Source organism: Engraulis encrasicolus, chromosome 17 (genome assembly GCF_034702125.1).
Source record: "Engraulis encrasicolus isolate BLACKSEA-1 chromosome 17, IST_EnEncr_1.0, whole genome shotgun sequence".
Taxonomy (NCBI): Eukaryota; Metazoa; Chordata; class Actinopteri; order Clupeiformes; family Engraulidae; genus Engraulis; species Engraulis encrasicolus.
Genome location: NC_085873.1, coordinates 35,984,650 through 36,008,369, shown reverse-complemented (window position 1 = coordinate 36,008,369; position 23,720 = coordinate 35,984,650). Strand labels below are relative to the sequence as shown.

At 42.9% G+C, this 23,720-nt stretch overlaps 2 protein-coding genes across 2 annotated transcripts in view; one reads left to right on the top strand and one right to left on the bottom strand.

Annotated features, from left to right (window-relative positions):
• The window catches only part of LOC134466819 (kelch domain-containing protein 1-like), a 34,173-nt gene extending 15,498 nt beyond the window's left edge, over positions 1-18,675 (top strand). Inside the window, exons 7-13 of the mRNA XM_063220706.1 lie at positions 21-95; positions 1,610-1,668; positions 4,347-4,459; positions 5,914-5,986; positions 6,963-7,047; positions 14,665-14,744; positions 18,175-18,675. Coding sequence (XP_063076776.1) covers positions 21-95; positions 1,610-1,668; positions 4,347-4,459; positions 5,914-5,986; positions 6,963-7,047; positions 14,665-14,744; positions 18,175-18,331 — 642 coding nt within the window. The 3' untranslated portion in view covers positions 18,332-18,675. The remainder of the gene's footprint in view (positions 1-20; positions 96-1,609; positions 1,669-4,346; positions 4,460-5,913; positions 5,987-6,962; positions 7,048-14,664; positions 14,745-18,174) is intronic.
• A 3,014-nt stretch (positions 18,676-21,689) lies between these two features.
• The window catches only part of LOC134466818 (LIM and SH3 domain protein 1-like), a 59,440-nt gene continuing 57,409 nt past the window's right edge, over positions 21,690-23,720 (bottom strand). Inside the window, exon 7 of the mRNA XM_063220705.1 lies at positions 21,690-23,720. This exon is cut by the window's right edge and continues 330 nt beyond it. The gene's annotated coding sequence lies outside the window, so the exon portion shown is untranslated.

Genomic DNA, 23,720 nt, shown 5'->3' with positions numbered 1-23,720 from the left:
CTCTCTCTCTCTCTCGGCAGGGTGTTGGTCCAGCTCCGAGAGCGTCCCATGCCAGTGCGGTGGTGGGCAGCAAGGGCTATGTGTGCGGGGGCATGGTGAGTACATTCGTATTGGTGAAAAACAATAAGAAGCCTGCATAGCATACGGCTGAAAAACACTAGGATCTTAACAATGTTACAGGTATAGTTTCAGTTTGTGAAGTATGACATGCTCTAATCCAGATAGTTTGTTGGCTTCTTGGGTTTGGGTGCTCTTTAGTCCAAGGTATAGTACTTCCGGTATCAAAAAATGAGAATAAATTCTTGCCTTAGTCAGAGAATTTATTTTCATTTTTTGATCCCGTTAAAGGTATAGCTTCTAAGACAGGAGACGGGAGCAAGTGACTTAAATGTTTCCAGCAGGCAATTTATTGAACATAAACGAACTGAAATGGGCTGCATGCTGTATCTCGCCATTTTTGCCCTGCATCTCAGTGGTGGAGATGTGCACACACAGTGCTACCTCATCACTACTACACTAGTGTACACGAGTATGGCACGTCGTCGTCCTCCATTCCTTCCAATTAGGCCAGAGTTCATGTTTGTTCCGGATTGTTCTTGTCCTTGCACGGCACGCTCATGGCAGCGAAAGGATAAAAGAAAGGCAAAACATCCCCCTCAAAAAATCGTAGCACCCAAGCAGGAAGTAGACGGTTTGTCTGAAATCTGTTTACATTCCAATATTTCCCCCTCGCTTGCTCGCTCGCACCCCTCCTCTCCATGGGGGTTAGATGGGTTGTGATTGTGATTTCTGGGCCACAGAGGAAGAAACTGATTATATATTATTCTTACAAAACATAACGTGTGCCCTACCGCATACCTTCACTCTGGATGAGAATGTTTACTCTGTCGAAGAAGGGGGGCCTTTTTGATCCAAACTCTGAAAAAATATTATGATTTCAGTCTTCCTCTTGAACCGTACAGCAGGGAGTTTGTGCCATGGACATAATGCATACTATGAACCTGTAATGCATACTATGAATATACATGTATAAGTACAATGCATACTATGAACCTATAATGCATATTATGAATATTTGAACCATGTAGTATTTTGGACACCAGATGGAAGTTAGCCTTTGGACTACAATCTGGCACATTTATTTGGATTCAGTCTTCCTCTTGAACCGTACAGCAGAGAGCTTGTCATGAACATATAATGCATACTATGAACCTGTAATGCATACTATGAATATTTGAACCATGTCGTATTTTGTACACCAGATGGAAGTTAGCCTTTGGGCTACAATCTGGCACAATTACGTATACAGTATGTATATGTATATATGTACGTATGTATGTATGTATACTGTATGTTCATTAATGTCCAATGTCCTGAAAAATAAAAGTAAAGTAAAGTATACTGGTAATCAAAATGCTATTGTATATTAAACATGTAAAGCCACTTAATGATATTATCCTTGATCTGAATGCCCATACATATGTTGATTGTTTACTGTGCAAAATGACAATGAAGCTATTGAATCAAATTCTATTGCATTGTATTCTATTCTATTCTATTCTATTCTACATGCAATGCATCACGGTCCGCTCTGCTGTGTCACTCGCAGGAATCAACTCTGATGGATCTGCACTGCTTAGATCTGGACACATGGACATGGACACAAGTGTAAGCCAGCCATCTCTCTTGATCTCTTGCTGTCTCATGCCCCCCCCTCTCTCGTCTTTATTTATTTCTCTCTCTCTCTCTCTCTCCCTCCCTCTCTCGTCTTCATTTATTTCTCTCTCTTTCTCTTTCTCTCTCTCTCTCGTCTTTATGTATTTCTCTCTCTTTCTCTCTCTCCCGTCTCTCTTTCTCTTTCTCTCTCCCTCCCTCTCTTGTCTTCATTTATTTCTCTCTCTTTCTCTTTCTCTCTCTCTCTCTCGTCTTTATTTATTTCTCTCTCTTTCTCTCTCGTCTTTCTTTCTTTCTTTCTTTCTTTCTTTCTTTCTTTCTCTCTCTCTCTCTCTCTCTCTCTCTCTGTCTCTGTCTCTGTCTCTGTCTCTCTCTCTCTCTCTCTCTCTCTGTGTCTGTCTCTGCATTAAAGTTTCTGGTGTTGTTCTCTATGGTGCTGACGTGGCATGATTGGAGCATTATAAAAGCATCAGAGCACATCGTCGTTCTGGTAAATGAACACCAAGAAGATGCTGCTACAACCCTGAACAGTGTGCACTGAAGCTGAGCTGAACACTGCTGTGCACTGGGGCTGAACACTGAATAGTACACTGTATGCACTGCACACTAAATGCAGTATATGCACTGGACACTGTGCACTGCACACTAAATCTATGCACTGGACACTGTGCACTGCACACTAGATACAGTATATTCACTGCACATTAAATGCTCGGAATTAAATACACCGCTGCACATGCCAATATAGTACACCCTTTCTTTTCATAGAGGCACACACACACACACACACACACACACACAGGCCTACAGTACAGATGCTTTTTTGTTCAGCAGACAGTGCAGCGGTGCAAGCCTCAGACTTTGCATACAGTCACCACAGAGACTGAGACAGTGTTAATATATGTATATTGTGTGTGTGCGTGTGTGTGTGTGTGTGATATACAGTGCCTTCAAAAAGTCTACACACCCCTCCTCAAATGTCAGGTTTTTTGTGAGTGTAAAAAAATGACCGAAAGACAAATAAATTCACAGCTTTTTCCACCTTCAATCTTAACTATTAACTTGTACAATGCAATTGAGAAACAAGCATAAAGCTTTAAATGGAAACAATAGAAAATAAAAAACTTCAATTAACATGGTTGCATAAATTTACACACCCTTAAATTAATACTTAGTTGCATCACCTTTGGCTTGTCTGGGCCATTCCAAAACCTCAATATTATTCTGGTGAAGCCATTCTTTTGTAGATTTAGGCGTGTGCTTAGAGAAATTGTCGTTCTGAAAGATTAGTTCCTCTGCATATTCACCTTTCTACCAGGGGGCCCGAAGATTTTGTGCCACTACCACGGCCCCTGTGGAAATGTTCATAATTCCCTCCTCCCTAATGAAGGCCCCAGTTACAGCTAAAGAAAAACAGAACAAAAGAACAATGCTGCCACCACCATACTTTACGTTAGGTATGGTGTTATTGCGGTGATGTTTTGTGCCAAAAATACCTTTTGGAATTATGTCCAAAATGTTCAACCTCGGTTTCACCTGACCATAACACATCTTCCCACATGCATTTGGGAGATTACAGAAGTATTTTTTTGCAAAATTTACCTCACCAAAGATTTATCTTTTTGGTCATAATTCAAAAGGGTATGTTTGGCGCAAAACATCATCGAAATAACACCATACCTAACATGAAGTGTGGTGGTGGCAGCATTGTTCTTTTTTGCTGTTTTTCTTCAGCTGTAACTGGGGCCTTCATTAGGGAGGAGGGAATTATGAACATTTCCACAGGGGCCGTGGTAGTGGCACAAAACCTCCGGCCCCCTGGTAGAAAGGTGAATATGCAGAGGAACTAATCTTTCAGAACAACAATTTCTCCAAGCACATGCCTAAGTCTACAAAAGCATGGCTTCACTAGAATAAGATTGAGGTTTTGGAGTAGCCCAGAGAAACCCTTAAATTAATACTTAGTTGCAGCACCTTTGGGCGTGTATATTTATGCAACCATGTTAATTGAAGTTTTTTTATTTTCTATAGTTTCCCTTTAAAGCTGTATGCTTTTTTCTCAATTGCATTGTACAGGTTAATAGTTTAGATTGAAGGTGGAAAAAGCTGTGAATTTATTTGTCTTTCTGTCATTTTTTTACATCACAAAAACCTGACATTTGAGGAGGGGTGTGCAGACTTTTTGAAGGCACTGTATGTGTAGGTCTTGGCTCTGCTAGGAGTGAAGAGTGTGCGTGTGCGTGTGCGTGTGTGCGTGTGTGTATGTGAAATACTGCATGTGCTTAGGTATTGGCTCTATTAGCACCAGTGAGCACCAGGAGTGAAAAGTGTGTGTGAGAGAGAGAGAATGCGTGTGTGTGTGTTATCTCATTGACCCAGTGCTGTGTGCTGTGGGGCGTGTAGCTTGGCAGGATGGGCAATGGGGGGTGCTGCCTCGTAAATTCCGTTGACCTGTTGTTTGGCTGCCTGTGGTGTGTGTGTGTATGTGTGATTGTTTGTAATTTGCTTTATGTTTGTGTGTGTGTCTGTCTATTCCTGTGAATACACAACAGTTGCGCAGGTGTACAGTATATCATGTACACATGTGTGTGTGTGTCTGTCTGCTTGGTGCCTTATCTTCTGTGTGTGTGAGTGATTGTAATTGTGTGTGTGTGTGTGTGTGTTGTCCACAGATACCCCTCTTCAGAGCTCCTCCCGGTGTGCCGCTCCCTCCACACCCTGACGGCCGTTTCGGAACACACCCTCCTCCTCTTCGGCGGCCTGAGCGCCAAGGGCCAGCCGCTCAGTAAGTTCAAAGGTCATCGCTAAACAGAACACGATTGGTTCTTCTTTCTCGTCTCGTCTCTCTTGTGCTCGTGGCCTTGCGATGAGGTCGCAAGACGTCATTGACGATGTCATTCAAATTTTCTCATTTGCAATCGAAATGTAGAACGAGGAATAGTCCCCCAAAAGTTGTTGTGGCTAGTTTGACGCCGGTGAAACTCAATTATTTTCTTTCCGGAGGTGGGGCGTCAGCAAAAGCAATATTGGATAGAACCATTGATTATATTTTATATTGTTCTAATATACAATCAATGGATGGAACACACCCTCATCGTTAAACCCACCCATACCCTCATCGTTAAACAGGGGTGTGTTTCCCAACAATGTCGTTGCTAACTAAGTTAGCAACTTGCTTGGTTGCAATGCAGTTTTTCATTGGAAACCTATTAAGTTGCTAACTGGTTAGCAAATATGTTTTCGAGGAACGGGGTCCTGAACATTGGGTGGATTCTTCCTAATATCCTGACTCCTGTACTACCTTGTGTTTGTGGCCTTGTGATGACGTCGCAAGTTTGTTTCAATGTCTCGCAAAAGTGCAATTCAAATATCATTTTCTCATTCGCAATTGGGATGTTGAATGGGGAATAGTACCTCCCCCCAACTAACTTAATTGTTTTCTCCACGGAGGCGAGGTGTCAGCGAAGCAATATTGGAAAGATCCTAAAGTTTATATCAAAGTTCTTATCGTAAAAGTTACCCCACTCGATGACCATCTTGACTATTTTGGATTTAAAAAAACAACAAAAACAGAAAATGAATGTCGAAACACGAGTTTAGGACTGTCAGATACCTACCGATAGAGATAATCATACGGTTCAAATCACTGTAAAAAGTGTATATGACTGCAGTGTTTAGTTGCATCTTTGTGAGTCAAAAGGAAGCTTTTATAGCCACTTTTTTCATTGGTTGATTTGACACTGTGCAAGCACCGTACTTCCATAACGGCACGAGAGCAGCAGTTGGAACTCCAAGCTGCAAGATGATTGTTTTGCTCCGTTTGGCATAATGGTTTGCACACACCCACCATACTGCCATTACGAATTGTCCCTGTTTATTTCTATGGGGGTATATTACGTAAGTACTCCTCAGTCTTCTCTCAAATATCGTCTCTGTTTATATATATGGCCTTAGCACATCTGCCATACATGAGTGTTGGGTTTCGCTTTCCCTCCATTTATGTCTGAGTTTTTCTATCTCTGTCTTTCTGTCTGTCTCCTTCTCTCTTTTTTTTCTCTCTCTCTCTCTCTCTCTCTCTCTCTCTCTCTCTCTCTCTCTCTCTCTCTCTCTCTCTCTCTCTCTCTCTCTGTGTGTTTCTGCCTCTGCCTCGTAATGTGAATGGAGGTTTTATGATCTAGTTTAATGTTGCACACTTCTCCTCTTCTCTCCTCTCCTCTCCTCTCCTCTCCTCTCCCACAGGTGACACGTGGGAGTTTGACACACGCACCAAAGAGTGGAGAGAACGGCAACATCTGCACAGAGCACAGCCCAGGTAACACACACACACACACACACACACACACACACGGACACACACACACGGACACACACACACGGACACACACACACACGGACACACACACACACACACACACGGACACACACACACACGGACACACACACACACGGACACACACACACACACACAGGTGTCACTTCCTCTTTTTCGACAAAGGGCTCGCTTGTTCCACCAGTCGGTGTGGTTTCTGCTTGGTCACGAGCTGCTTGGTCCTCTCCTGTCCTGTGCTGTCGGCCTCTCTGATTGGTCAGCTCAGAGAAAGGGGAGGTGTTCATGTGTGTGGCGAAGGTGATGCGTGGAAAGGTTGTGTGGGAAGCATTTACCATGTGGAACTGAATGTGGACTTTCTTCCTTTTAACCTTTTATGGTGTTAAAAGCACTACATGTTTAATAAAAAAGCCGCACACTCGGGTGTAATTCTTTTAAAGACGCTGAAGAAGGCTTAGGCCTGAAACGTCTGTCTGTCATGCTAACCCAGTAGATTAAAACGGCAAGAATTACACCCAAGAGTGCTGCTTTTTTACTAAACATGAACTTTGCTGTTTGCTCGCACCCGAAGACCTTGTAAGAAACAGTTGGGAGTTGAGCGAATTTCCTCTAAAAAAAAAAAAGACTGTTACAAGCACTACAACAGGTCTGGAAGTTGCCTGTAAGTTGCTTTGGTTAAAAGGCATCTGCCACGTGCAATGCAATGCAATACAATGTAATGTAATGCTGGTGTGTGCGTGTGTGTATGTGTGCGTGTGTGTGCATGTGCGTATGCGTATGCGTATGTCTGTTCATTTGTGTGTGTGTGCGTGTGTGCATGTGTGTGTGTGCATGTATGCGTATGTCTGTTCATCTATGTGTGTGCGCGTATGTCTATTCTTGCATGGGTGCGTGCCTGTGTGTGTGTGTGTGTGCGTATGTCTATTCTTGCATGGGTGCGTGCCTGTGTGTGTGTTCCCAGGTTGTGGCACTCGGCTGGGCTGGGGAATGACGGTGACGTGGTGGTGTTTGGAGGAACCCGAGACTACACCCTGCTCATGGACTCGGTATGCAGACAGGACAGGGGCCCCCACTGGGGAGACACTGGGGGGTGGTGGTGGTGGGTGTGGGGATGGGCATACCTCTCAACTTTGAGCTTCAAAAAAAAAAAAAAGAAAGATAATTCCCAAATTTTACGCCAAAAAACGTGACCTTTTCAATAGGCCAAATTCTGACAGGCAATGGGGTATTTGCTTTCTGAACCTGGGGATTGACACCTCTGTAGATTTGAGCTTAACCACATAGACTACACTGTGGCCCTCGGGACAAAAATAATTGCCCAATCCGGCTGTAGGGGGTGGGAGAGGGGGGATGGACCTCCCTAAAAACATGGTATTGCTCTCCAACGGTCCAAATGGGACTTTTTGACTTTATTTATGATAGTACAGTGAAGCCAGAGAGAGAGGGGTTCCATTGGCCCATTGTTTCCGGGTTCTATTATTGCAAGGGGGAGGGGGGGGGAATCTCCCTTTAGGCAGACCTGGGCAGACCTAAGGACTGTTCTATTCAATGCTAGGAGTATTATGACACGCCCCTTTAGGCAGACCGGAACCTGGTCACGTTAGGTGCCCATAGAAACCCATTATGTTGGCATATCTCTATATACTTAAAAAATCTCTGGTGAAGCTGGTGACAGGAAGCGAGTGGGGAGAGAGAGACAGGGAAGGGCTGGCAAAGGACCCGGGCCGGGAATCAAACCCTGGTCGGCCACATAGTACCACGGAAGGGCTACCTCCTGGCTTTTTGATGTTATGCACTACTCATGGCCGCTTCAGACCTTGATGGTGAACTTTGTAGCCTGTTTCACGTGAGGTGTTAGTGACACCAGTGACGCTGATGATCAATATCCAAAACCAATACCCTTACCCTAACTCCAAAAATGGGCAAACTGTACTAACTAAAGGAGAAAGCCAGTAGGGGAAAAATGATCAATTCGGACCATAATGGTTTGACGATAACAATGAACTTCGCAGCCTGTTGGATGTGTGAAGCATTACGAACGCTAATAACCAATAACTTAAACCCTCATCTCGACGCGCTATATGTAGCTAGGAGAGGTGAAGAAATGGAGGCTGTTACAATGTTCGTACTTTCCGCCCTTCCCGCACTGTGTTTGGGTACGCAGGGCGGTTCCATTTCTAATCGTGGCGGTGAAGTGTACTGTAAACTACCCGGATAACGCCCTCAAACCGTCCGTTTTTTGAAGTGTGGAGTTATGTACAATTTTCATACTCAACGCCCGCCATGTTTGTTACGTAGTTTCCTCTCTGGTTGAGTGTCAGATCGTCAAACTGCCGAATCTCTGGAATCAAAACTATGCTGTCATCACAAAGACAATAGCCATGTGTATAGGAGAAAGGGGTCACTTAAAAATTGTCAACATAAGGAACAGTGTCTTCCGTGATGAATTGTATATTGGCGGTTGGTAAACTCGGATGACACGCGACAACCGTCATTTCCTTGAAGTGTATCAGACAGAATGTGAATTGGACCTGCACTTCACCCTCAAATTTAGTTGTTAAGTTGAGGGTGGAAAGTGCACTGTATCACAGTACACATTGCACAGTGTGGAGAATGGAACACGCTCCTGGGGAAAGCCTTTTGGCCTGTGCTACTGCTAAGTAAAGTAGAAACACAGAAGGAGGAAAAAAAACAGCTTTCCCCAAAACTTAACACACCCTTTTCCCTCAGGCTAAGAGGTAATGGTTTGGTTTTAGGTTACAGTTTAGTGACTTGAGTCAGAGGCATTTTAATTTGTGGAGGAGGAATTTGTTTTGAGTGACACAGAAAGTCATAAAGACCTGACAATCTGAAGTCCTCCATCCCAGGGGTTCCTAAACTTTACCATGACAAGGCCCCCCATATACCGTTGAAGTCCAGCCAAGGCCCCCCTTACATGGGTGCGCACCCCTTTTCACGATCATAGTGTATGTGTGTGTGTGTCAGTGTCCCATTGGGATATATAGGCTAACATATCTAAAATGTTAGTTGCAATAGATTATTATGCAGTTTTTAACTAATGGGAATATTGTTTAGCTGATTTTGGTTTATTTTGGTGCACATTAATTGATCAATTACTTATTTTGATGTGCTATACTTTTTCTGCCAACCTTCCGCAGCCCCCCTAGCATCCCTTCGCAGCCCCCCAGGGGGGGCCCGGCCCCCACTTTGAAAACCACTACTCTGTCCAGGCAAAATGCAACATGATATCTCCCCTAGACACATAATTGTTTTCCATGATGGACACACAAAAATGCTTTCTCTATATTCCCACAACTCTATGTTTCCACAGTCTTGTACTTTCTAGGGATTTCAAATATTTTTTTTCTTTTAGAGACAAAGAAGCTCCCACACACTCTTCACATTTGCAGAGTTTTTACTTGCGACGTTTCGGTCTGTGACCTTTCCTGGCATTGCTTGAGAAAGGTCATAGACCGAAACGTTGCAAGTAAAAACTGCAAATGTGAACAGTGTGAGGGAGCTTCTTTGTCTCTACGTTGGTGACCCAGTGGATCCACTCCTACGCACCTGGCAAAAGGAGGCGTGTAAGAATCCTAAAAATAGTAAATATTTTTCTCTCAAAAAACATTTCTTACTGACAGGTTAGGGATTGTTTTGGTCTGGGCACATCTTAAATTGCTCTAGCATTCTTTTATTAGAATTTGGTATCTATTTTCTAATTATAGACTTAACACAGCGCTGTGAGAATATAGAAAGCACTTCCGTGAGTCAATCACGGAAAACAATTCTGTGTCCAGGGGTACAGAATTTTGGCAAAATCCATAAAACTGACACGGATTTTGTGTCCCAAACATGTGTCCATTTCACAGAATTCTGAGAGATCAGGCTGCGAAATGTTGTGGTGAGGGGGTGTGGGTTGAAAACCATCCTTGACTCATTAGGCATTAGGTATGCGCATGTGCATGCCCACTGCCTAGCAAAAATCTTACTGCGTCGTCACGAACGAGCCTAATGAGTTTTTTTGCCAGGCAGTGGGCATGCGCACTTTGCCAGTTTGATGCATTCTGGTTAAATTCTAACCAGAATGCATCAAACTGGCAAAGTGCGCATGCCCACTGCCTGGCAAAAATCTTACTGCGTCGTCACGAACAAGCCTATTAGCTGACATGCCTGGAACCAGGGCTGTGACAAACATTTCAGTCATCTAACGTGAGCTACAGTATTTTGACTGCAACAGGTAATATGCTGAATTAATATCTCAAAGAGGGCTGCAACGGAGGCAGGAGGATTGATAGGGAGGTCCAGGTCACAATCAACAGTCCACCGGGCAAATGCCCTATGGCCAATCCAGCCATGCCTGAAGCCCATATTATGGACTCGAGGTTGTTGGCATGTCACAATCGTGACCTGTTGTTATTTTTTCCCCCCTTTTAATTCCACAGGAATGTGTAAATCCCAGGAGGGTGGGCCTCTCGAGTTTCTCAATTCTGAAACGTAAAGTAAAATAAAGTAAAGGCGGCGTCACTCAAAGCTGTTTTGGAGGTAGGCACGTTTTAACCCTTCTGATGACCACGGGTCTTTAGAACGAAACAGCGTGTCGGAGCAAATCTAGGGGATTTGATGGAATAGCCTAACTGTGGAATGAGGCAAGGTGGGCCACACATGTTTAACAGCATGGATGGTTAATTGGCAGTGAGTGTACCGCATGGATCATATGGCCTCATTAGGCCTACAGCAGGGGTCCCCAAACTAAGGCCCCGGGGGCCGGATGCGGCCCGCCAGGCCCCTTTGACCGGCCCTCCACCTCTCTGCATCTCACCATTTGAACTGGCCCAAAGAAGCAATCCTCACAGAAAAAAATATATATATATATATCAACAGCCCTTCCTACAGTTTAATTTTCACTAACTTAGTGTGAATCACCAGAAGTTTCTTGTCTTGATAGTTTCTCATCTCACTGTAATATAAACAGGCCTACCATTTCTATTGTATCACTTCTAAACTGGCAATCACCATGTTTCTAACCTTTCCTTGCTATTTTCACATGGTTTTTGGAAATTAAATGGAATACCTCTGGTATTTCAAATTGAAAAACATGTGAAGTACTCACTCACTTCTTTTGCAAATCACTTGTAATGATGAGCTAATTTGTGCTAGAAATTATGGCTATAACAGGCAGTGGCCTAGTATACAGCCCACATAATTGATCCTGGCCCCTGATCACAGTCAGGAACGATAATGTGCCCCCCTGAGAAAAAAAAGTTTAGGGACCCCTGGCCTACAGCTTTGCTACAGCTTTCACCTGCTCATGAGCAGCATCTGCTTGCGAGATGATTGGATCAGTGACTGTGTACGGTAGCTCAGTAGGCAATTGGCTCTGTTTGCTGGAAAGGTGAGAGATGTGCAAACACATGCCGTATTGGCGTTGCAAATCGCCACCGTTCATTTCTATGGACGTGTTTTGTCTTGTGTAGAGTGTCTCTGGTTTTGCCCACAGTGTAAACCAGAGATTCTTTAAGTATATAGAGATATGCCAACGTAATAGGTTTCTATGGGCACCTAATGTGACCAGGTTCCGGTCTGCCTAAAGGGGCGTGTCATAATGCTCCTAGCATTGAATAGAACAGTCCCTAGGTCTGCCTAAAGGGGGATTTCCCCCCCAATAATAGAACCAGGAAACAATGGGCCAATGGAACCTCTCTCTCTACTCTCTCTGGTGTAAACTGGGCTGTTGTGCATGTGTGTGTTTTCTTAGATATGATACAACAACAATATGAATGTGCTAGCCTGTATTATTGATGAAGCCAACTTCAACTTCAACTTCAACTTTTCAACTTTATTGTCCCCAGAAGGGGCGATTAGGTGTGCAGCAAGACATAAGCACATATAGACAGCAACAACATATACCACAGGACCACATATACCACAGCCAATGCACTTTGTGGTGTCTTTCTCAGCAGGCTAAGTACTGTTACTGTTGGCATGGAGACGGTATACTGTACATAATTCATTGGATTAGTCAGCCTGTTACTTTACTTTTAATCTTTCTTGATTCATCAGTGTGTTGTGTTGTATCACACACTACAGTATCTGTAATAGGTCAAGGATCGATGCACAGCTTCAAGGTGCTGGTAAACGCAGGATCAACAATTTAAAAGAAAAAAAGTTTACGGCACACTTGTCAGACTTTGAATATAGTTCACTCCGAATAAAGGAACAGAGTGAACTAGTGTCTGTATTGATGGACACGGGGCACAACGCCGATGTAATGTCCGTATGCAATAGCAAGATGCAGGACTAGAGCGAGATTCACCTGCACAGGTGACACATCACTTAAAAAATGGTTATAATTGGCGTAAATCTTGCAAAAACACACCGTGTCTCCACTTTTAAAAACTCACTAAAAATGGTTATAATTGGTGTAAAATCTTGCAAAAACACACCGACTCCACTTTTAAAAACACACTCAAAAATGGTTATAATTGGTGTAAAATCTTGCAAAAACATACCAACATATGGTAAACATACCAACAAAACACATTCAAAAAATCAATTTCACACAGTTCACATTCCCCCCTTTAACCTTCTCATAAGCTCAACTCCGCTCAGTGTTGCCAGATTGGGCTGTTTCCCCGCCCAATTGGACTGCTTAGGATGGCAGTGTGCGGGTATAAATGGCATTTAGCAGAACAACTCGCCCAATTTTTGCCATAGAAATCATTAAAATGGGGCGGGATATTGTGCTTCTAGGCGGGTTTTGAGCCTTTTTTGGGCTGGAAATCATCAGCCTCATCTGGCAACCCTGACTCTGCTAAGCTCACTTGGCTAAGGAATGTGGGAACTCCAGATGATCCGCCATCCTTCCATCCTCCACTACATCTTCCATTCTCTTGTTTTCTTTTCTTTTTCTTTTTCTTTTTTTGGGACCAAGAAAAGGAATGTGTCCAAAAAGAAGTGTTTATATGAACTTTGGTGAGGAAGGGAGGGAAGAGGAAGGCTTTTGGGGCACGAGGAGGTCTTTGGAGTCAGGAGGTGTCAAGGGAGTCAGTAGGGATGAACATCCTGCCACTGATAAGGATCTCGTATGGCATCCTGGTCTGTGTGCGTGCGCACGTGCGTGCATGCGTTAGTATAAGAATCATGCAGTGCTTGTGTGTGTACGTGCACCGTGCGTGCAAATAAGTATATGGTGTGTGGCCCAACCGTGGACTGTCAGGGTTCGGTTCCGGCTCGGGTCCTTTGCCGATCCTTCCCCGTCTTTTTCCCCACTTGCTTCCTTCACTGTACTATCGCAAAAAAAGTATATTGTGTGTCCTGCCTGCAGTCGACCTATAGAGAGGGAGGGAGGGAGGACCGATCAGATTATACACCCAGAGATCCCTCAGTGCAGCAGGAAAGATTGGGAAATTAGATTTGTCTACTGTGCAGTATATGCATGAGTGAGTGAGCGAGTGTGCGTGTGCGGGTGTACAGTATCTATATGCTAGACCAGTGGTTCCCAACCTATGGGTCAGGACCCAACCTACAGGTAGCCTATGAGTCGCCAAAGATCAACAGAGGGTCGCCAAGCCTTCTTGATTTTAAGGGGTTTAATTTTAAATAGGCCACCTTTCAGTAGCCGATGTTGAATAAATGTAGATGACAAAGCATTTATTTAAATAATGTATGCATAGAATCAACAAAATGTAAATGTAAACATTTATTCTATATTTGACCAAAGACGAATAAAGGAATAAAATAACTAAAACATGGGTCCCTGAAGAAATTGGTTGGGAACCACTGTGCTAGACCGTGTGTGTGTTGGAGACTGCTGATAGCATAAAATATTACAAACCATTGCTTCATGTCGATGTAAAGTGCCCCACATAACTTAAGTGCACTCAGAAGCATCCGCTGATCTGGTTGAACATAATTAAATGTACTGTGTTGAGCACTTGAGTTGATGCAGTTTGTGAGGCTCAAGTCGATGCAGATGCATGTTATGCTGAAGTTTTCTTGACGCCATATATTTGTTAGGGGGCGGGGCAGTGGCAGTTCAATGGTTAGGGAGTTGGTCTTCGGCACTTGAGGGCTGTGGGTTCAAAGGTCAAAGTGCAGCAGTAGAAAGAATGTGGATTAATGTGACAATCCCAAAGCTTTGTCTTTCTTCTTCATATTTCTGTTATCTTGGTAAATTAAAAAAATGTTTTGTTTTTTTGCAACTTCTTTGGCTGTTAAAGAAAAGTGAATGTTCTCTACTCCTTAGCTTGCGATTCCTTTAGCAGCATTGCTCGAGGGACTGTGGCCTTCACTTAAATAGCTCTAAAGTCGCTTTAGGTGAAGAACATCAGCTAAGTGTAACGCAATGTTCTCATAAGAGAAACTCGAGGGACTTTTTCAGATGTTTTACATTCAGCCGAATGCTGATTGCCTTGGTCTACATTTGAACGCAGTCAGATGAACTCAAGTCAGGAATCATTCTGGCTCTGTCTTAACTCAGAAATGACTTCATACAGCATTTTATATGCAATACAGATCACTCTGAGAATATAGAAATATGTACTGGTCATTAGCTGCAGTTCCAGTTTGGCCTCTAGAGGGCTCTATCCATCCTACTTGTGAATGACTTCATTGTTTTTGAGTGTCTTCATGAGTGTCATGTCTTTCCTGTGTTCCTCCTCTAGGTGGCAGTGCTGAGGTCGCCATCACAGAACCACTGTTCAGATGTACTGGTCTTCCAAACACAGCCATACTCTCTAGTCCGGTAAGTCAAGTTCAGTTGATTTATTTGACCCTACGGGAGAGTTTCTGTTGTAGCAGGTATTTAACAACAACAACAATACAACTACACAGTGGAGATGCAGGGTCAGGTAGACACCTGGGTGCATTCTAATATGCAGGCTCCCGTCCTCCTTTGCTCCCTTGCATGCTTGTGGCCTCGTGATGAAGTCACTGACGAGAGAAGTGTGTACTTCAATATCATTTTCATATCTTCATGCCATTTCCTCATTTGCAATCGGAACGGTGAATGAAGAACAGTCCCCCAAAAGTGGTTGTGGCTGGCTAGGTTGACAGCAGGGAAACTTAATTGTTTTCTCCACGGAGGCGGGGTGTCAGCGAAACGCGAAGCCACAAGCACAGGCCGAGGAGGGGAATCGGCATTTTGGAATTCACCCATGGCAGTGGAAAATCTCCTTAAAGAAGCAGTCTGTGCATAAAAATACAATATGACATTACAAGTTGCGGGAGTGTGCGGGAGCTTTCTTGTCTTTAACGTTGGTGACCCAGGGGTTCCACTCCTACTCACCTGTCCGCAGGAGGTGTGCAAGAATTATACACAAACAGAACTTCCTCTGCGTTACCTAGCCTGACCCAACTGATTAAACTGTCTTCTAAAGCGTGTTCTTAAAGTGATACTGTCCCATTTTTGGAAATAAGCTTATTTTACACCTCCCCTTGAGTTATATAATAGGGTTTTACCGTTTTCCTACACTTTCAACCGTTCTCTGGGTATGGCAGTGCACATTTTACCCCCAAGCTAGCACTTAACATTGAGTCCTATGAGACCAGTTAAGCTGGCGGCTAACTGGTCTCATAGGACTCAATGTTAAGTGCTAGCTTGGGGGTAAAATGTGCACTGCCATACCCAGAGAACGGTTGAAAGTGTAGGAAAACGGTAAAACCCTATTATATAACTCAAGGGGAGGTGTAAAATAAGCTTTTTTTCCAAAAATGGGACAGTATCACTTTAATTTAGCTGTTTTCATGACTTCATTGAGTTTCGCAATACTGTTGTTCTCCGTGAGCCCTTGTACAGTATGCTGGGTTGAGGAAGCACTAATTTCCATTCATGGGTGTTGACTCCTGAACAGGCAAAGGGTGTTATGCTTAGCAAGAGCTTAGTCACGTGTGCATTGCAACCTGTATGCTTTCACTGTAAGCCGTTTCAGGAGAACAATCCCTTGAGATGAGGAATGCATGACATCAGTTAATGAGTCAGAGGAAATGACGAGGAATAATTTAGCCATTTTTGTTACCAGTGTTTCATTAGCATTTTAACTTTGCGACCTCATTAGAACTATGGCCTATCTAAAAGGCAGGTACCAAAATTGATTCATAATTGAGTTTAACATCATGATGAGTTGTATGAGAAATGAACAATGGTATTTTTTTAGAACAAGGTATATCATGGGTAAGCAGTTGGGGCGTCAGACTTGTAGCCCAAAGGTTGTGGGTTCGACTCCTGACCCGCCAGGTTAGTGGGGGGAGTAATTAACCAGTGCTCTCCCCCATCCTCCTCCATGACTGAGGTACACTGAGCATGGTCCCACAGTCCCGCCGCCCTACTCCCTTTCGGGGCGCCATTGTGGGCTGCCCCCTCACATGCGTGAGGCATGAATGCAATTCTGTTGTGTGCACTTGTGTGCTGTGGAGTGCTGTGTCACAATGACAATGGGAGTTGGGGTTTCCCAGTTGGGCTTTTGCTTTCATAGTTATATTCCTACTGGGCTTCAGTCTCTCTCATGTCTAAGCTTGTGTCATTGGTTTGTCAGTGTCAGTCTCATTGTTGGACTGTGGACACTGTACGTTCTACGCAGAAAACAACAAGCCCAGTATTGAAGCAGCTTCTTTGCTTCCTTCCTATTTACAATACATAGAGTATATACGGAAACACTTCTGAACAAGATGTTTGTGAAACAAGTAGGTGTGTTTTGAAACGCAACGTGTGCTGGGATTTAGGTAGAGAGGCCAGGCCAGTGGTGTTTAATGTGCTACGCTACAAAGAACTCAAATCCTTTAATGACATACTGTACAGTACGCGACCCTAGTTGGCTTTGGTCGAGGAAAAACAAAGTGTAATTTTAGAAAAAGGACTGAGGAATGTCTTCATCCTCTTCATCCCGCCGTGGCGTGGGTATAGGGGGCTGAGTGTTTTGGTCACTTTGGGCCCCTGTGCTGGATATGTGTTTACCAGTGATGTAATCGACTACTTATGATCACTTAAACCCCTTTCCCCTTCGGCCTAGTTGGACTAGTGCTCACACACCCTAGCTCACAAACACGCACACGTGCAACCGTGTGGGACGTGCGGTGAGGTTTGTCGCTAGTGAGGCAATGACTTTTTAAAAATCAGATTTTCAAATACATGCACAAAAATATTTTCCAAATAAGCCTGCCGATAAGTTTCATGTCCCATAGCAGCTCTTAACATAAAGTATTGCATCTTTGGCCCATGAAGAATGAAAAGTAAAATGGCATTTCAGTACCCTACCTCCATGCAATCACTCATACCAACACACAAGCGGTCATACCAACTTAACTCCTCCCTGTCATAATACCATGAGGACTTGTTTCCTCTGGTTGTGTGGGGACAGAAAATGTGGCCATCTGTTGGATGTGTAGTTGCATTTCTCTTTGTTTACGTTCGTTCATTCGTTCATTCATTCATTCATTCCCCCTGCATAACATAATGACTTGCTTTTCCTGAGTTGGTGTGAGGACCAAATATTATAATTCTGTGTGTCAATCTTATATATGTGTATGTGTATTTGTCTTTGTTTATAAGTCCATTTTTTTAATCAATTTGTCTTTCTTCCACAACATAATAAGTTTCCCCTCAGGTTGTGCGAGGGACTGAATATTACAATGCTGTGTGTCCATCTTGTGTACGTGTATTTGTATTTGTCTGTGTATACCACTTGTCTCCTGCCCACACCATAACAATTTCTGTTTCCCCTCAGGTTGTGTGAGGACCGAATATTACAATTTGGTGTGTCCATCTTATGTACTTGTATTTGTCTTTGTTTATAAGTCCATTTTCTTTTAAACCATTTATCTCCTTCTGCCACAACATAATAATTTATGATTCCCTTCAGGTTATGCGAGGACTGAATATAACAATTCTGTGTGTCCATCTTGTGTAGGCCTACGTGTATTTCCACTTGTCCTGCCATAACATAATTTATGTTTCCCCTCAGGTTGTGCGCGGACTGAATATTACAATGCTCTGTGTCCATCTTGTGTACGTGCATTTGTCTTTGTCCTGCCATAACATAATTTATGTTTCCCCTCAGGTTGTGCGAGGACTGCATACTACAATGCTGTGTGTCCATCTTGTGTACAAGTATTTGTATTTGTCTGTGTATACCACTTGTCTCCTGCCCGCACCATGACAATGTTGCGTTTCCCTTCAGGTTATGTGAGGACTGCATAGGTCAACACGCATCTGTTCTGTCGGAGCAGCTGCCCTGGTTGCCATGGAAGCTGAGAGAGGGGATTCAGAAGAGGATCTCCTTCCACAGCGTAAACACGCACCGACGACCGGAGACAGAGGCGCTCACACACTCCTAAACACACTCTTGGTTTTGAGAGTCCACTGCCTTCCTTGGGCACAACATTACAGCACTTTAGTTTACCTCAAAAAAGTCTTCATGCCAAGTCTTTTTTTGTTTGTTTCCTGTGTTTTATTTGTCTAAATTTTAAGCCATGTTTGTGTCTTTTTTCTGTTGTATGTTTTAAAGGAACAATTGTTTAATGTTTAACATGTGTGGTGTAGGCTGAAATATGTTTATGTAAAATATGTGTATATGTTTGTATTGAGCTGCCTTTCGGAAAACACTGCCGATTTGTTTTAACCCACAGTTTAATTGTATTTTTGACACTAGGCATTTAAATAAAGTTATTTTCTGTATAAATTGGGTTCTTGTTTTTTAATTATTGTTATTATTATAGTTTTATTTTATTACGTCACCATACTGAGGAGTCTAAATGCCTGCCTCTGACAGTACCAGGCCATTGATTGCTTGTTCCCAGGGCCGCTGACAGCATTGGCTAGGCCCAGGACAAAGACATTTGACAGGGCCCCCCCCACCCAATACACACAATGTAATGAGGAACAACCAGTGGTGTGTAGTCTACGTAGAACGCAGGTATACGCAGTATACCCACTTCAAAATTTCAGGGATTTCAGTATACCCACTTAAAATGGATTGATCCATTATTTAGAATAGCACAAATAAATAGAGTATACCCACTTCAAAAAAATGCCCAAATATAAAGTATACCCACCACAAAAAAAGTAGACTACACCACTGGGGACAATTGACCGCTTGGTCACCCACTGTCGGCTTCCCTGCTTGTTCCCATGTTGTGCTGGGTGTCATCTAGTAAGGTGACCACATTAGCGGCAATATCAGGAGGCCACAAGCACAAGGGAGGATGGGAATTTGGATAATGGAATAGGCCCAATATGTGCGGAAACGGCAGTCGTGTTAACGATGTGCACCTGCATTCGGAACTGATCCCCACTTTGCTCCCATAGACAATGGCTACGTTTACATAATGGTTTAAATTCCGAATGAATAATTCCATATTTTTTTTTTCCCGTTGAGTTTACATTGCGCTTTCATTTAATTAAGAATACATTTAATTTCGATTCGGGAGGTGTTTTACATGTTGTTTTCAAAGCTGAATTAAGTTTTAAATTAAATGTCTCATGGCTCTGTCCATTGTCTGTCATTTTGGGGTGTAACTTCCTTCAAAGGGCCTTCTGAATTCTGCCTTACAATAAGGCAATATACACTCACCGGCCACTTTATTAGGAACACCTGCTACAACTGTTCATTGAGGCAAATTTCTGGGGTCCCTTTCTCGATTCTTGTCGTTGCAAACCGTCTTAAGACCGTCTTAAGACCGTCTCACCATTCCCTTGGATTTAGTGGTGAGCGTCGCTGTCGAGAGAGTTGAGTCGCTCTTACGAAGGACGTTGCTACCGTCGATAGCAAAGACGCTTTCGAGATACGGGGTCCTGATCAGCCAATCACATGGTGGCAAATCGATGCATTTATGCATGTAGACATGGTTGAGATCTCATGCAGTTCAAACAGAGCATGATAATGGGGAAGAAAGGCTATTTAAATGACTTTGAACATAGCATGGCTGTTAGTGCCGATGGGGCTTGATTTGAGTATTTCAGAGAAGACTGATCTAGTGGAATATTCACACACAATCATCTCTAGGGTTTACAAAGAATGGTACGAAAAATAATACAGTGAGTGCCGGTTCTGTGGGAAAAAAATGCCTTGTTGATGGCAGAGGTCAGAGGACAATGGCCAGACTGGTTTGAGCTGATACAAAGGCAACATCAAATAACCAATAATAATGTGTCAAAATAGGCCTACGTTACGTCACTATGCAGTATCTTGTCATTGTCGTTAGAGCAGGGGGAAAAGTTCAGGCTCAGGATTTTTTTTTCACTATCACCCCTGAATAACTCATTACAACCGAGGTATGCATAAGAAAATCTCTGATTACACAGCACATCAAATCTTGAGGCAAATGGGCTACAGCAGCAGAAAACCACATTTGGTGCCACTCCTGTCAGCTAACAACAGGAAAATGAGAATTTACACAGGCTTACCATGAACGACACTAGAAGATCGAAAAAATGTTGCATGGTCTGATGATATCTACTGTAACACTCCAATTGAATGGTCAGAATTTGGCATCAACAACATGAAAACATGGATCGACCCTGCCTTACATCAACGTTTCAGGCTGTAGATATAGGCAGTATTGGCATAAGGATATTTTCTTAGCACAATTTGGGCCAATTAGTACTGTACCAATTTATCTCTGTTGGAATGCCACAGCCTACTCGAGTATTGTTGCAGGCAATTCAGGCAGTTCTGAAGGCAAAAGTGGGTCCAACCCAGAGAGGTGTTCCTAATAAAGTGGTCGGTGAGTGTACATGAGGTCAATAACATTGTCAACAAGTGAGTTGAACAATTGAAGCCTACAGTGACAAAAATCAAAGAAAAAAAGTCAAAATAAATTAATGATGTAAGAACACTGGTAAATATTACAAAGTTGATACACCAGTTATTCCACTGTACCTTTTTTTTTTTTTTAACAAACTTTCTTTGATTTCTAGTTCACACACTTCCTGCTTACTTTATCATTGTAAGAAAAATGCACCAGAAAAGCATCGACTTATTACACTCCAACTCATCTGACTGGGCAGCATAACGAATGGAGGCAAAGGACAGCACTCTTCAGATTTTAACGCCATTACAAACTCAGGGTTGATAGTGAAAAAAAATCCTGAGCCTGAACTTTTCCCCCTACTCTAACAACCACGACAAGATACTGCATAGTGACGTAACGTAGGCCTATTTTGACACATTATTCAAAAATGTAATAGCCTGTGTATGACCATTATTCAAGCCTGATAGTAGAAGAAAACCCTGAACCTGTAACGCTTTCTGAAATAAGAATAACCTAATGGATAGTTATTATCAATGTTTTTATTTTTGCTAATTCTGTCAAGCCTGAAATCAGGCATGGAGCCTGAATACTATCAGCCCTGCAAGCTGAAGAAGGGCTCTGCACAAAACGTTTGTGAGTGAATAAACAAAGGAAAAAATCTGAAGAGTGCTGTACTTCGCCTCCTTCATTCGTTCATGTTTTATGTGAGATTCAGCACCCAGTTAAGAACTGTTACAATATTTAGGCGACAGTGTGAGCGTGTCTTCTCCACTTTTGGGCAGCATAACGACCATAAAGAGGTATGCTTCTGTGTTTCTGAAGGACAGGATATGGACCAAATGCCACTAGTGCCTTCCCGTGACTCAAATACACCACAATGATGAGTAGTTTGACTTGCACCTAGTATGTAAAACAGAAACAAGACCAGAGGCAAGGCAACGTGTTCATGTCATTGCACCATTTTATTTGTCAATATAATGAAGAATTGGAATGCTTTGTTTAAAAAACAACAACAAATAACCGTGGAATGAAAAGTCATTGGTTACACTATACAGCATATTTGTTATATTTTTTGGAGTTTCTATAAAATACCATTTCTGCCTCTTAAGACTTGACAGCCTGACCCTCCATCCATAGCCGTCTTTTGAAGGAAGGAAGGCCAGCGTGAAATAACATTGCACTTTGTAGCAAGGACTCAATTACTTTTTTTCATAGAAAACCGCCTTGATTTCTTTAAACATAGTTATTTGTTGACATTAATATCTATTTATTCATCTATTTTTTTCCCCGATCGTTCCTTAAAAGTGCATGATCATATGTGTGGCTGTGGAGGCTGTGTCTTCCATAGACGTATACACACGTGTATATACAGTATACATGTATATATAGTATGTCTATGGTGTCTGCCGCGTTCAGCTAAGACTTCAATGGGGGCTGGATTGATGGATCGTCCAGTGTACCTACCAAGTGTCCCCAAACACCAGGAAGTGGTAGACAAAACTACATTACCCAGAGTACACTGCAGCCCAATAACGACCCTCCTTCCCTTGCTGATGCCTGTCCATAGATAGAGAACACTAGGTGCCCCATTGACCACACAAGTGTATTGGAATGAATGGCTCAAGATATTCTCCGCCATGCTTAGCCAGTATAATGCTGCCATCTACCAGTGACAAGGCGATATGTACATTATCCTGTAGGTGGTGGTGGTAGGTAAAACAACATCTATGAAAAACACAGGGTACTGGACCAAGATGGTGGCGCCCAAGGCTACGGCAAATTGCTGAACCATGTGCCATGTAAGCCTTCTATATCTATGGTGCCTGTTAGCCCAGCGAGGTTGAATCAAAGAATCTTCTATTAGAGAAAGATAATGCAAGGAACGCCCACCCAATGCAAAGGAGTGTCCTCAAGTTGGGTCTTCTAATGGGGCGTTGTCCCCTTCTTCGTCTTTTTCTCTTTCTGTGGTGTTTGGAGGCAGCGTGCACAAGATGTGCGCTACCGCCATCTACAGCGATAAGGGAACTCTATTTACTCTCAACATAAGCTCTCCAAAGGTCTCTTAACTGAAGGTCTCCTAAAGGGGCGTTCACCTGACGTCACATGGATCCAGGAACAGAATGGGCTTGAAGTATCTTACTCTAATAGAAGACTCTTTGGTAGAATGCAGGGGAGCAAAGATTCACATTGTGCTCGAATACAGAAATACCGGCCATGCGTTCGTTATAAAGGGAGTACAAGAGAGCAAACGAGTGGCGCTAAACAAGAAGGGCCATGTAAGCTTGCGATGAGCATAGGTGCGTGTAGAGTATGAAGCAAAATGAATGTATTTTTAAAAAAACTAACACAAAATGATGGATATTGAAATAAGGCAATCGTTTATAGAAATGATGTTGGCCCTTGAGATTGAGATCGGCTAGGACTTCAGCCAAAGCTCTTATGCAACTTGTTTTGTTTGATATTTTTTTTTGTTTTTTGTTTTGTTTTCCCCCCCTGCTAATATGACCCATTACAAACTGGGGGAAAAAGAAGAGAAAAACTTCAAAACAGAATAACAAAAATTTGAAATCAAGTTGCAAAAAAAAGAAAGAAAATTAAGTATTTCAAAAGCAGCGCAAGGACACTTGAGTTGTCGTGGCAACTCCTTTACACACACCTGCTTGTTTATTTGTTTTTTTGTTTGTATCTTTTATTTACCCAATTCTTCCCACCAAGCCCTTTTAAAAATCCATCTCCTGTATCTCTGGCAACCCTCGTCTCTCCTCCCATCAAACCAAAGACACTCCTCTTTTCTCTTCCTTACTTTCTTCCTTTCGCCCCACCCAACACCACCTCCCCTTTTTCCTCAATAATCCACCTCCACTCCTGTGTGTGTGTGTGTGTGTGTGTGTACAGGGTGTATCAAAAATGTATACACACTTTAAATCATTGTAAATTGAAAAATGTGAATACATGTTTTGTGGACGCCCTGGAT